At 71.2% G+C, this 15,261-nt stretch overlaps 1 protein-coding gene across 1 annotated transcript; it reads right to left on the reverse strand.

Moving 5' to 3' along the window:
* Positions 1 to 909: 909 nt before the first annotated feature.
* Positions 910 to 15,182, reverse strand: ITGA5 (integrin subunit alpha 5; the record flags this gene model as incomplete). The annotated part of the gene is made up of 13 exons (XM_082501217.1): positions 910 to 1,042; positions 2,376 to 2,498; positions 4,136 to 4,237; positions 5,874 to 5,987; positions 7,081 to 7,182; positions 8,376 to 8,528; positions 9,306 to 9,411; positions 9,528 to 9,608; positions 10,972 to 11,051; positions 11,152 to 11,244; positions 13,040 to 13,190; positions 13,287 to 13,354; positions 15,045 to 15,182. Coding segments are annotated over 13 exons (1,395 nt in total), but the record flags the coding sequence as incomplete, so codon positions are not given.
* Positions 15,183 to 15,261: the final 79 nt, after the last annotated feature.

Raw genomic sequence — 15,261 nt, forward strand, 5'->3', positions numbered from 1 at the left:
GTCACCGGCCCGGTGGTGGTGCCCCGGTGTGACAGTGCCCGGCCCGGCGGTGGTGCCCAGCGTGCAGGTTGTGCCAGCTCACGGCGGCTGTACCCGGCACAGCGGTTGTGCCCGGGCTGCTGCCGCTCGGCACGGCGGTGTCCAGCGTGTTGGTGCCCGGCTCGGCGTCACCCCCTCTGCCGGTCCCAGTGGTACCCAGTCCGGTGGTGATGCTGGGAATGGTGGTACCCAGTCCGCTGGTGATGCCACGCACGGTGGTACCCAGTACAGTGGTGATGGCGCGCACGGTGGTACCCAGTCCGGTGGTGATGCTGCTACCCAGTCTGGTGGTGACACCGGGCATGGTGGTACCCAGTCCGGTGGTGACGCAGGGCACGGTGGTACCCAGTCCGGTGGTGACGCGGGGCACGGTGGTACCTAGTCCGGTGGTGACTCTGGGCATGGTGGCACTGAGTCCGGTGGTGATGCCCATCCTGGTGGTACCCAGTACAATGGCGATGCTGCGCGCGGTGGTACCCAGTCTGGTGGTGATGCCCATCCCAGTGGCACCCGCTCCGGTGGTGATGGCGCACACGGAGGTACCCAGTCCGGTGGTGACGCTGGGCATTGTGGTACCCAGTCCGGTGGTGATGGCGCACACGGTGGTACCCAGTCCGGTGGTGATGTTGGGCATGGTGGTACCCAGTCCGGCGGTGACGCGGGGCACGGTGGTACCCAGTATGATGGTGCTGCCCGTCCCTGGCGGTGGCGATGCCCACCCCGGTGGTACCCAGTCCGGTGGCGACGCCTGTCCTGTGGTGACGGTGACGCCCATCCCGGTGGTAGTGGGACAGTCGCCGCCGGGCCCCACGGTGTCCAGCGTGGTGGCGGTGGCCGGCGCGGGGGTGGCCGGCGCGGGGTGGCCGGCGCGGGGCGGTGCCCGCGGGGCGGTGCGGGTGACGGGCGGTGCGGGGCCCCGTCAGGCCTCCGAGGCCGCCTGAGGCTTCAGCTGCGCCTTCTCCATGGCGGTGCCATAGGGCCCCGCGCGCTTGAAGAAGCCCAACTTGGGGGGGGGGGAGACGATGGGGGGGGGGTCAGGGGGGACCCCCCACATCCCTGTGCCCCCCACGTCCCCCTGTGCCCCCCCATATCCCATGTCCCCCTTCACCCCCTGTGGCCCCCCATATCCCTGTGCCCCCCCATCCTCTGTGCCCCCCCATGTCCCTGTGCCCCCCACGTCCCCCTGTGCCCCCCCATATGCCATGTCTGTCCCCCCCCGTGCCCCCCATGTCCCCCGTGCCCCCCCACATCCCTGTGCCCCCCCCATATCCCATGCCCCCCCCCATGGTCCTGTGCCCCCCACATCCCCCTGTGCCCCCCCCATCCCTGTGCCCCCCCCCATCCCTGTGCCCCCCATGTCCCCCGTGCCCCCCCACATCCCCTGTGCCCCCCCATATCCCATGCCCCCCCCCCCCATGGTCCTGTGCCCCCCACATCCCCTGTGCCCCCCACATCCCCCTGTGCCCCCCACATCCCTGTGCCCCCCCCCATCCCTGTGCCCCCCATGTCCCCCTGTGCCCCCCACATCCCCTGTGCCCCCCCCCATCCCTATGCCCCCCCCCGTGTCCCCCCATATCCCATGTCCCCCCTGTGGCCCTGTGTCCCCCATGTCCCCCTGTGCCCCCCATGTCCCCCTGTGCCCCCCACATCCCCTGTACCCCCCCATTCCTGTGCCCCCCACGTCCCCTGTGCCCCCCCCATCCCTATGCCCCCCCCCCCGTGCCCCCCCATATCCCATGTCCCCCTTCACCCCCTGTGGCCCCCCCATCCCTGTGCCCCCCATCCCGGTGCCCCCCCATATCCCATGTCCGTCCCCCCCCGTGCCCCCCATGTCCCCCATGCCCCCCCATATCCCTGTGCCCCCCCATCCTCTGTGCCCCCCCACGTCCCTGTGCCCCCCCATATCCCATGCCCCCCCCCATGGTTCTGTGCGCCCCACATCACCCTGTGCCCCCACATCCCTGTGCCCCCCATGTCCCCCTGTGCCCCCCCACGTCCCCTGTGCCCCCCCCCGTGCCCCCCCATATCCCATGTCCCCCCTATGGCCCTGTGCCCCCCCACATCCCCTGTGCCCCCCCATATCCCTTTGCCCCCCCACCCCCTGTGCCCCCCCCATCCCCTGTGCCCCCCACGTCCCCTGTGCCCCCCCATGTCCCATGTCCCCCCCCAACCCCTGTGCCCCCCCCCACATCCCCTGTGCCCCCCCCCCACCCCTGTACCCCCCCAGCTCCCCTCCACCCTCCCATCTCCCCCCATGGTGCCCGTGTCCCTGCACACCCCCGGCCCCAAAATGTGGGGGGGGTGTCCCCCCCTCCCCCGCGCCCCCCCGGACCCACCTTGTAGAGGCCGTAGCAGAGCAGCGCCAGCAGCAGCAGCCCCAGCAGCACCGCCAGCACCACCACCCACACCGGCACCCCCGCACTGCCCTCGGCGCGCGCCCGCTGCAGCCCCGTCACCACCTGCCGCCCACAGTGTCACCCAGAGTGTCACCCGCAGTGTCACCCACAGCGTCACCCCGCGCCCGCTGCAGCCCCGTCACCACCTGCCACCCACAGTGTCACCCAGAGTGTCACCCGCAGTGTCACCCACAGCGTCACCCCGCGCCCGCTGCAGCCCCGTCACCACCTGCCGCCCACAGTGTCACCCGCAGTGTCACCCACAGTGTCACCCACAGCGTCACCCCGCGCCCACGGCAGCCCCGTCACCACCTGCCACCCACAGTGTCACCCAGAGTGTCACCCAGAGTGTCACCCACAGCATCACCCCGCGCCCGCTGCAGCCCCGTCACCACCTGCCGCCCACAGTGTCACCCACAGTGTCACCCAGAGTGTCACCCACAGCGTCACCCCGCGCCCACGGCAGCCCCGTCACCACCTGCCGCCCACAGTGTCACCCGCAGTGTCACCCAGAGTGTCACCCACAGCGTCACCCCGCGCCCACGGCAGCCCCGTCACCACCTGCCACCCACAGTGTCACCCAGAGTGTCACCCAGAGTGTCACCCACAGCATCACCCCGCGCCCGCTGCAGCCCCGTCACCACCTGCCGCCCACAGTGTCACCCGCAGTGTCACCCGCAGTGTCACCCACAGCGTCACCCCGCGCCCGCTGCAGCCCCGTCACCACCTGCCGCCCACAGTGTCACCCAGAGTGTCACCCACAGCGTCACCCACAGCGTCACCCCGCGCCCGCTGCAGCCCCGTCACCACCTGCCGCCCACAGTGTCACCCGCAGTGTCACCCACAGTGTCACCCACAGCGTCACCCCGCGCCCACGGCAGCCCCGTCACCACCTGCCGCCCACAGTGTCACCCACAGTGTCACCCGCAGTGTCACCCACAGCGTCACCCCGCGCCCGCTGCAGCCCCGTCACCACCTGCCGCCCACAGTGTCACCCATAGTGTCACCCGCAGTGTCACCCACAGCATCACCCCGCGCCCGCTGCAGCCCCGTCACCACCTGCCGCCCACAGTGTCACCCAGAGTGTCACCCACAGCGTCACCCACAGCGTCACCCCGCGCCCGCTGCAGCCCCGTCACCACCTGCCGCCCACAGTGTCACCCAGAGTGTCACCCGCAGTGTCACCCACAGCGTCACCCCGCGCCCGCTGCAGCCCCGTCACCACCTGCCGCCCACAGTGTCACCCGCAGTGTCACCCACAGTGTCACCCACAGCGTCACCCCGCGCCCGCTGCAGCCCCGTCACCACCTGCCGCCCACAGTGTCACCCACAGTGTCACCCACAGTGTCACCCACAGCATCACCCTGCACCCACGGCAGCCCTGTCACCACCTGCCACCCACAGTGTCACCTGCAGTGTCACCCACAGTGTCACCCAGAGTGTCACCCCGCGCCCACGGCAGCCCCGTCACCACCTGCCACCCACAGTGTCACCCACAGTGTCACCCACAGTGTCACCCCACACCCACTGCAGCCCCGTCCCCCCCATACCACCCACAGCGTCACCCGTAGGGTCACCCACAGCGTCACCCACAGCGTCACCCAGTGTCACCCAGCGCCCACTGCAGCCCCGTCCCCCCCCTGCCACCCACAGTGTCACCCGTGGGGTGTCACCCCGCGCCCCCCCGGAGCGGCGGTCACCTGCAGGCGCTGACTGGGGTAGTGTTGGGGTGGGAGGCGGTACGGCAGCCGCAGCACCCGGTACTCCGCGTCACAGCGCAGCGCCTGCGCCCGCACCTCCCGCTGCGCACCCGCCGTCAGCGCCCCTGGGACACCCGTGGGGCACCCACGGGGCACCCACGGGGCGCCCACGGACACCCACGGACACCCACGGGGCGCCCATGGACACCCAGAAACACCCACGGGGCACCCATGGACACCCACTGACACTCGTGGACACCCACGGGGCACCCACTGACACCCACAAATAGCCACAGGGCACCCACGGACACCCAAGGGGCACCCACTGACACCTGTGGGGCGCCCATGGACACCCAGAAACACCCACCGGGCACCCACTGACACCCGTGGGGCGCCCATGGACACCCAGAAACACCCACGGGGCACCCACTGACACCCACTAACACCCACAGGGCACCCACGGACACTCACGGGGCACCCACTGACACCCACGGACACCCACGGGCACCCGTGGGGCACCCATAAACACCCACGGGGCACCCACAGAACACCCACAGGGGACCGTGGGCACCTGCACCCACCACCCACTCGAGGCACTGTGGTGCCAGGGCACCCACTGACCCCCCCCCCCCCACGGGGGACCGGGGCACCCACTGACAGCCCCCACCCACGGGTGACAAGGACGCCCACCCCCTGGGGCACCAGGGCACCCACTGACCCCCCCCACGGGGGACCGGGGCACCCACTGACCCCCCCACGAGTGACAAGGGCACCCACTGACCCACACCCACGCGGGACCGGGGCACCCACTGACAGCCCCCACCCACGAGTGACAAGGACACCCACCCCCTGGGGGACCGGGGCACCCACTGACCCCACCCACGAGTGACAAGGGCACCCACTGACCCACACCCACGCGGGACCGGGGCACCCACTGACTGCCCCCCCCCACGAGTGACACGGGCACCCACCCCCTTGGGGCACCAGGGCACCCACTGACCCCCCCCACGGGGGACCGGGGCACCCACTGACCCCCCCACGAGTGACAAGGGCACCCACTGACCCACACCCACGCGGGACCGGGGCACCCACTGACAGCCCCCACCCACGAGTGACAAGGACACCCACCCCCTGGGGGACCGGGGCACCCACTGACCCCACCCACGAGTGACAAGGGCACCCACTGACCCACACCCACGCGGGACCGGGGCACCCACTGACAGCCCCCCCCCACGAGTGACAGTGACACCCACCCCATGTGGCACCAGGGCACCCACTGACCCCCCTCCCCCCCCCTCCCGGGAACCGGGTCACCCACTCCCCACCCCCACGGGGGACCGGGGCACCCACTGACCCCCCCACACGGGAGACGGGGGCACCCACTGACCCCCCCCACGAGTGACAAGGGCACCCACTGACCCACACCCACGGGGGACCGGGGAACCCACTGCCCCCCCCCCTCCCCCCCCCCGGGAACCGGGTCACCCATTCCCCACCCCCACGGGGGACCGGAGCACCCACTGACCCCCCCCCACGCGTGACAAAGGCACCCCCCCCCCCCATTGTGACACCCCCCCCCCCCCGAGCACCGTCACCCCCTGGTGCCCCATAGAGGGAGGGGGTGATGCTGAAGGGGTACCAGGGGCTTGTTGTGGTTGGGGGACTGGGGGGCACTGGGGGGCACTGGGGGGCACTGGGGGGCACCGGGGGACACCGGGGGGGTGCGGGGGGGTCTCACCTGGCGCAGGGAGGGGGCCCAGAGGCGGAAGGTGATGCGCAGACTGACGCGCTGCTGCTTCTCCAACCCCCCCAGGGGGCAGCTCAGCCGGAAGCACTCCGCCTCGGGGCACCCCTGGGGACACCCCAACCCCCCCCCCGGTGGCGTCACCCACCGCGGGGACATCCACACCCCCCCCGTACATCACCCGCCATGGGGACACCCCCCACCCCAAGTGTCACCCGCCATGGGGACACCACGCCCCCCAAGTGTCACCCCCATGTCACCCGCCTTGGGGACACCCGGCACCCCAACTGTCACCCCCAGGTGTCACCCGCCTTGGGGACACCCACCACCCCAAGTGTCACCCCCATGTCACCCGCCTTGGGGACACCCAGCACCCCAAGTGTCACTCCCAGGTGTCACCCGCCATGGGGACACCCGGCACCCCAACTGTCACCCGCCTTGTGGACACCCCCCACCCCAAGTGTCACCCCCATGTCACCCACCTTGGGGACACCCGGCACCCCAAGTGTCACCTGCCTTGGGGACACCCCCCCACCCCAAGTGTCGTCCCCAGGTGTCACCCACCTTGGGGACACCTGGCACCCCAAGTGTCACCCCCACATGTCACTCGCCTTGGGGACACCCCCCGCCCCAAGCATCACCCCCAGGTGTCACCCACCTTGGGGACACCCCCCACCCCAAGTGTCACCCTCAGGTGTCACCCGCCTTGGGGACACCTGGCACCCCAACTGTCACCCGCCATGGGGACACCCCACACCCCAAGCGTCACCCCCAGGTGTCACCAGCCATGGGGACACCCCCACACCCCAAGTGTCACCCCCACGTCACCCGCCTTGGGGACACCCGGCACCCCAACTGTCACCCGCCTTGGGGACACCTCACACCCCAAGCGTCATCCCCAGGTGTCACCCGCCTTGGAGACACCCGGCACCCCAAGTGTCGTCCCCAGGTGTCACCCACCTTGGGGACACCCCCCACCCCAAGTGTCACCCCCACGTCACCCACCTTGGGGACACCCCCCACCCCAAGTGTCACCCCCACATGCCACCCACCTTGGGGACACCCCCCCCCCCCCAGAGTGTCACCCCCAGGTGTCACCCGCCATGGGGACACCCGGCACACGGGGCTGGACGTGGGACAGGGACGAGGGGGACATGCGGGTGGAGGGGTGACACGGGCGCAGTGACACGGGGACACTGACCAGGGTGTGGGGGGGGGTGGGGGGGCCACTGCCCCGCGTGTCCCTCGTGCGCCTGTCCCCCGTGTCCCGGCGCTGCAGGACGTGTGTCTCCGGGCTCTGCTCCTGCGGGAGGGGACAGCTCTGGGGACAGCCCTGTCCCCCCCTCTGCCACCCAGTGCCACCCCCTGCCACCCACTGCCACCCGCGTCCTCTGTCCCCACCGCCTCCCAGTGCCACCCGTGTCCCCTCCCGCTGTCCCCCAGCCCTCCCAGTCCCCCTCATGTCACCCGGTGCCACCGGCCTTGGTGCCACCCGGTGCCCTCAGTCTGCCCACCACCTCCCAGTGCCCCCAGTGCTCCATCTCCCAGTGCCACCCCATGTCCCCAGCACCCTCCAGTGCCCCCCAGTGCTCCATCTCCCAGTGCCACCCAATGTCCCCAGCACCACCTCATGTCCCAAACACCCCCCAGTCCCCCCCAGTGCTCCATCTCCCGGTGCCACCCCATGTCCCCAGCACCCCCAGTGCCACCCAGTGCTCCATCTTCCAGTGCCACCCAATGTCCCCAGCACCCTCCAGTGCCCCCAGTCCCCCCCAGTGCTCCATCTCCCAGTGCCACCCCATGTCCCCAGCACCCACCAATGCCCCCAGTGCCCCCCAGTGCTCCATCTCCCAGTGCCATCCCATGTCCCCAGCACCCACCAGTGCCCCCCAGTGCTCCATCTCCCAGTGCCACCCCATGTCCCCAGCACCCACCAATGCCCCCAGTGCCCCCCAGTGCTCCATCTCCCAGTGCCACCCCATGTCCCCAGCACCCACCAATGCCCCCAGTGCCCCCCAGTGCTCCATCTCCCAGTGCCACCCCATGTCCCCAGCACCCACCAGTGCCCCCAGTGCCCCCCAGTGCTCCATCTCCCAGTGCCACCCCATGTCCCCAGCACCCACCAATGCCCCCAGTGCCCCCCAGTGCTCCATCTCCCAGTGCCACCCCATGTCCCCAGCACCCACCAGTGCCCCCAGTCCCCCCCAGTGCTCCATCTCCCAGTGCCACCCCATGTCCCCAGCACCCACCAGGCCCCCAGTCCCCCCCAGTGCTCCATCTCCCAGTGCCACCCCATGTCCCCAGCACCACCCAATGTCCCCAGCACCCCCAGTCCCCCCCAGTGCTCCATCTCCCAGTGCCACCCCATGTCCCCAGCACCCACCAGTGCCCCCAGTCCCCCCCAGTGCTCCATCTCCCGGTGCCACCCCATGTCCCCAGCACCACCCAATGCCCCCAGCGCCCCCGGTGCCCCGGTCCCTGTCCCCGCGGGCGCACCGCCAGGCGCAGGCTGTCCAGGGGGTGGCTGGCGGTGCAGTTGCGGGGTCCGGAGTGGCCGGTGACATAGAGGAGGGGGTGACCCCGGTAGCTCAGGGGACAGCTCAGCTCCAGCGTGCCGTGGCTGATGGCACTGGGACCCTCGTTCACCACCTGATGGCAGCGGGGGGGACACGACACACATGGCAATGTGGGGGACACTCGTGGCATGGGGACATGGCACCTCCGGGGGACCCCACGGCGTGGGGACCCACAGGGCTGGGGATATGGGCACCCCTGGGGTTGGGGACATGGGGACACAGGGACACGAGGGGACACAGGGACAGGGACCTGTGGGCTCGGGGACACGGGCACCCCTGGGGTTGGGGACATGGGCACTGATGGGGACAGGGACGTGGGGACACACAGGGACAGAGGGACCTGTGGGATTGGGGACATGGACACCTTCAGGGTCGGGGACACGGGAACCCCTGGGGTTGGGGACATGGGGACACAGGGACATGAGGGGACACAGGGACAGGGACCTGTGGGCTCGGGGACATGGGGACCCCTGGGGTTGGGGACATGGGGACACAAGGGGACACAGGGAGAGGGACCTGTGGGGTTGGGGACATGGGGGTGCCCAGGGCTGTGGGACGGGGGCACCCCTGGGGTTGGGGACACGGGGTCCCAGTGACACGAGGGGACACAGGGATAGGGACCTGTGGGCTCAGGGACATGGGCACCCCTGGGGTTGGGGACATGGGGACACAAGGGGACACAGGGAGAGGGACCTGTGGGGTTGGGGACACGGGGGTGCCCAGGGCTGTGGGACGGGGGCACCCCTGGGGTTGGGGACACGGGGTCCCAGTGACACGAGGGGACAGAGGGACAGGGACCCCTGGGGTTGGGGACCCGGGGGGGGGGGGGAGGGGACACAGCACCCCCCACCTCATAGACGTGCTCCACGGGCGGCCCCACATCCTGCAGCCGCTGCGGCGGCCGCTGGGGCCACCGGTGCCCCTCGGGGACAACGACGACGTCGGGTCGTGACACCCTTTTAGGGGGGGGGGCGCGACAGAGGGAGAGAGGGGGGGAGGGGGGGGGGGTCAGACAGGGCTCAGCACCCCGTGTGTGTGTGTGTCCCCCCCCCGGGTCACGCGTGGCACTCACCCGAAGGCGGAGAGGCGGGTGACCGCCCGCACCTCCAGCGCCACTGTCACCACTTCACTCTGCGAGTTGTTGGCGTTCTTGCTGCCGGCGCAGGGGGGGGGTCACGGGGGGGGCACCCCCCCCCACACACCCCCCCGGGTGTGTCCCCCCCCCCTCCTTCCCCCCCGGGCTGTAGCAGCAGCCCGCCCCCCCAAACCTGAGCCCCCCCCCCCAGTGGGACCCCTCCCCAAGTCCATATGGGACACCCCCTTTCTTCCCCCCCTCCAAATTTTGGGACACCCCCCCACCCCCCCCCCGAAGGTTCCCAGATGGGGTGTCACAGGCTGGACACCCCCCCCAGGGTGAACCTGAGTGGGAACCCCCCCCAAACCTGAGCCCCCCCCCAGTGGGACCTTCCCCCCCCCCCCCCAAATTTTGGGACCCCCTCCCCACTTTTGCCCCCCCCCCGAAGGTTCCCACATGGGATGCCCCCCCCAGACCACCCCCCCAGGGTTAACCTGAGTGGGACCCCCCCAAACCTGAGCCCCCCCCAGTGGGACCCCTCCCCAAGTCCATATGGGACACCCCCTTTCTTCCCCCCCTCCAAATTTTGGGACACCCCCCCCCCCCCCGAAGGTTCCCAGATGGGGTGTCACAGGCTGGACACCCCCCCCAGGGTGAACCTGAGTGGGAACCCCCCCCCAAACCTGAGCCCCCCCCAGTGGGACCTTCCCCCCCCCCCAAATTTTGGGACCCCCTCCCCACTTTTGCCCCCCCCCCTCCCCGAAGGTTCCCACATGGGATGCCCCCCCCAGACCCCCCCCCCCAGGGTTAACCTGAGTGGGACCCCCCAAACCTGAGCCCCCCCAGTGGGACCCCTCCCCAAGTCCATATGGGACACCCCCTTTCTTCCCCAACCACCCCCCCCAAATTTTGGGACACCACCACCCCCCCCCCCGAAGGTTCCCAGATGGGGTGTCACAGGCTGGACCCCCCCCCCCCCCAGACCCCCCCCCAGGGTGAACCTGAGTGGGAACCCCCCCTAAACCTGAGCCCCCCCCCAGTGGGACCTTCCCCCCCCCCAAATTTTGGGACCCCTCCCCACTTTTGCCCCCCCCCGAAGGTTCCCACATGGGGTGTCACAGCCTGGACCCCCCCCCCCCCCCCAGGCCCCCCCCTCAGGTGCCCCTCGGTGAAACCCCCCGAGGCTGAGCCCCTCAGGGTGCTTCATATGGGACCCCCCCCACACTTTGGGACCCCCCCCCCCCACTTTGGGACCCCCCCCCACTGGGGTCCCTCCACTCCAGACCCCCCTAAAGAGGATCTCCCCCACTCCCCCCCCCAAACAGGGCCTCCTTATGACCCCTTAGCTGCCCCCCCCTTATTCCCAGCCCCCCCCCCCCAACCCCAGGGTGCCCCAGTTGCCCCCCCCCAGCCCCCCCCCAGCCCCCCCCCCGCCCCCCACCTGCGGATCTGCAGCTCGAAGCGGATATTTTTGCTGCTGTCGCTGAGGTGGGGGATGGTGAAGCGCAGCCCCCCCCAGATCTGGGGGCAGAGGGGAAGGAGGGGGTCACACCAGGACCATCTCCCCCCCCCCCCCAAATCCCTATTACCCCCCCCCATCTCCCCCCCCCCCCCAACTCACGCTGGCGCCCGCCTTCATGGGGTTGCCCAGGTCGCAGACGAGGGGGCTCGAGGCGTTGCCCCCCCCAAGCTCACAGCTCAGCGCAGAGAAGTTCTTGGGGGGGGGGGAAAGGGGGAAAGGGGGGGGGGGGGGCGTCAGGGACAGCCACCCCACACCTGGGGGGCGCCCACCAGCACCCACCCTATATCCAGGGGACCCCCCCACGCGCCCATCCCTCCCCCGGGGGCACACTTCTGCCACCCCCCCACCCACACTTCTGCCACCCCCCCACCACCCCCCCCCATACACCCCCCATACGTGACCCCCCTCTGTGTCCCCCCCCCCATACCTGACCACCCCCTGTGGGACCCCCTGACCCCCTCTGTGTCCCCCCCCCATACCTGACCTCCCCCTGTGTGCCCCCCCCCATCCCAGGAGGAACCCCTGACCCCCCCATACACCCCCCATACCTGACCCCCCTCTGTGTCCCCCCCCCCCCCCCATACCTGACCTCCCCCTGTGCGCCCCCCCCCCATCCCAGGAGGACCCCCATCCCCCCCCCCCGTACCCCCCCCATCCCAGGAAGACCCCCAGCCCCCCCCCCCATACCCCCCCCCATCCCAGGAGGACCCTCAGCTCCCCCCCCATGTGCCCCCCCATACCTGACCTCCCCCTGTGCGCCCCCCCCCATCCCAGGAGGACCCCCTTCCCCCCCCCCCATCCCCCCCCCATCCCAGGAGGACCCCCACCCCCCCCTCCTCATACCCCCCCCCATCCCAGGAGGACCCCCAGCCCCCCCCCCCAGCCCCCCCCCATCCCAGGAGGACCCCCACCCCCCCCTCCTCATACCCCCCCCCATCCCAGGAGGACCCCCTTCCCCCCCCCCCATCCCCCCCCCATCCCAGGAGGACCCCCAGCCCCACCCCCATACCCCCCCCATCCCAGGAGGACCCCCACCCCCCCCCTCCTCATACCCCCCCCCATCCCAGGAGGACCCCCAGCCCCCCCCCCCAGCCCCCCCCCATCCCAGGAGGACCCCCAGTCCCCCCCCCATGTGCCCCCCCATACCTGACCTCCCCCTGTGCGCCCCCCCCCCATCCCAGGAAGACCCCCAGTCCCCCCCCCATACCCCCCCCCCATCCCAGGAGGACCCCCAGCCCCCCCCCCCATAGCCCCCCCCATCCCAGGAGGACCCCCAGCCCCCCCCCCCCCCGTACCGCCCCAACCCAGGAGGACCCCCAGCCCCCCTGTGCGCCCCCCCCCATCCCAGGAGGACCCCCAGCCCCCCCCCCCCATAGCCCCCCCCATCCCAGGAGGACCCCCAGCCCCCCCCCCCCCCCCGTACCGCCCCAACCCAGGAGGACCCCCAGCCCCCCTGTGCGCCCCCCCCCATCCCAGGAGGACCCCCAGCCCCCCCCCCCCCGTACTGCCCCATCCCAGGAGGACCCCCAGCCCCCCCCCCATGTGCCCCCCCATACTTGACCTCCCCCTGTGCGCCCCCCCCCATCCCAGGAAGACCCCCAGTCCCCCCCCCATACCCCCCCCCCATCCCAGGAGGACCCCCAGCCCCCCCCCCATAGCCCCCCCCATCCCAGGAGGACCCCCAGCCCCCCCCCCCCCCGTACCGCCCCAACCCAGGAGGACCCCCAGCCCCCCTGTGCGCCCCCCCCCATCCCAGGAGGACCCCCAGCCCCCCCCCCCCCATAGCCCCCCCCCATCCCAAGAGGACCCCCAGCCCCCCCTCCATGTGCCCCCCCATACCTGACCTCCCCCTGTGCGCCCCCCCCCATCCCAGGAAGACCCCCAGCCCCCCCCCCAGCCCCCCCCCCCCATCCCAGGAGGACCCCCAGCCCCCCCCCCAGCCCCCCCCCCATCCCAGGAGGACCCCCAGCCCCCCCCCCCCCCATACCCCGTGGGGGCGCAGCACCCCGGTGTACTGGGCGTGGGGGGGGGGCCGCACGTGCAGCTCGGCCTCGTAGGCCCCCCCCTCGCCCTGGTTGCGGGCGTTGAAGGTCAGGTTCAGGCTGTTGCGGTCCCCCAAGTAGACGGCGCGACGGTCCCTGCGGGGACCCCGTGTCACGGCCACCCATGTGCCACCCCCCCCCGGGACCCCCAGTCCCCCTGGGGTGTCCCCCCCTGCCCCCCCCCCCCCTTACACGGAGGCCTCCAGTTGCAGGTCGGGCACACAGACGTTGTCCTCCCCACAGTCCAGCTGGATGTGAGCCTGCGGGGGGGGGACAGGGGGACGATGGGACATGGGGACAAAGGGGCACGCGGGGGCGGTGGGGGGCACGGGGGTGATGGGGGAGACGGGGTGATGGGGGACATGGGGGGACGTGGGGACACGGGGGTGATGGGGGACATGGGGACAATGGGGGATATGGGGACAACGGGGGGACATGGGGACACAGGAGCGATGGGGACATGGGGACAATGAGGGGACATGGGGCAATGGGGGATATGGGGACACGGGGGTGATGGGGGACGTGGGGACAATGAGGGGACATGGGGCAATGGGGGACATGGGGACAATGGGGGATATGGGGACAACGGGGGGACATGGGGACACGGGAGTGATGGGGACATGGGGACAATGAGGGGACATGGGGGCAATGGGGGATATGGGGACAATGGGGGGACATGGGGACAACGGGGGGACATGGGGACACGGGAGTGATGGGGGACATGGGGACAATGAGGGGACATGGGGACATGGGGGACATGGGGTCATGGGGGCAACAGGGGACATGGACACAGGGACACGGGGGTGATGGGGGACATGGGGACAATGAGGGGACATGGGGACAACGGGGGGACATGGGGACACGGGAGCGATGGGGGACATGGGGACAATGAGGGGACATGGGGACAACGGGGGGACATGGGGACACGGGAGCGATGGGGGACATGGGGGGACATGGGGTCATGGGGGCAACAGGGGACATGGGGACATGGGGACACGGGGGTGATGGGGGACATGGGGACAATGGGGGGACACGGGGGCAATGAGGGGACATGGGGACAACGGGGGGACATGGGGACACGGGAGCGATGGGGGACATGGGGACAATGAGGGGACATGGGGACAACGGGGGGACATGGGGACACGGGAGCGATGGGGGACATGGGGGGACATGGGGTCATGGGGGCAACAGGGGACATGGGGACATGGGGACACGGGGGTGATGGGGGACATGGGGACAATGGGGGGACACGGGGGCAATGAGGGGACATGGGGACAACGGGGGGACATGGGGACACGGGAGCGATGGGGGACATGGGGACAGGGTGCCACTGGGTGCCATGGGGTGCCATGGGGTGGGCTCAGGGTGCCATGGGGTGACATGGGGTGGGCTCAGGGTGGCACAGGGTGCCATGGGTTGGGACAGGGTGCCATGGGGTGGGCTCAAGGTGCCATGGGGTGGCTCAGGGTGCCACTGGGTGCCATGGGGTGGGACAGGGTGCCACTGAGTGCCATGGGGTGCCATGGGGTGGTCTCAGGGTGCCATGGGGTGGGCTCAGGGTGCCATGGGGTGGGCTCAGGGTGGCACAGGGTGCTATGGGGTGGGCTCAGGGTGCCACTGGGTGCCATGGGGTGGGACAAGGTGCCCTGGGGTGGCACAGGGTGCCATGGTGTGCCATGGGGTGGCTCAGGGTGCCATGGGGTGCCATGGGGTGGGCTCAGGGTGCCATGGGGTGGGCTCAAGGTGCCATGGGGTGGCTCAGGGTGCCACTGGGTGCCATGGGGTGGGACAAGGTGACATGGGGTGCAATGGGGTGGGCTCAGGGTGCCATGGGGTGCCATGGGGTGGGACAAGGTGCAATGGGGTGGGCTCAGGGTGCCACTGGGTGCCATGGGGTGCCCTGGGGGTGGCTCAGGGTGGCACAGGGTGCCCCGGGGCGCCGGTCGGTACCTTGGCCTCCAGGCGGGTGCGGGTGCGGGCATCCAACACCGGGCGCAGCCCGTGGGCGTCGGGGGGCGCGTGGGGGTCCAGAGCGAAACTCAACCCCACGGCGATGGGGGAGAGCTTATCCCGAAATTCCGACTCGTTCTGCCGAGAGCAGGTTGGGGGGGGTGGGGGGGTGGGGGGGTGAGGAATGCCACCCCACTGGGCCCCCCCAGCACCCACC

This window comes from Vanellus vanellus (genome assembly GCF_965231255.1).
Source record: "Vanellus vanellus genome assembly, contig: HAP1_SCAFFOLD_1966, whole genome shotgun sequence".
NCBI lineage: Eukaryota > Metazoa > Chordata > Aves > Charadriiformes > Charadriidae > Vanellus > Vanellus vanellus.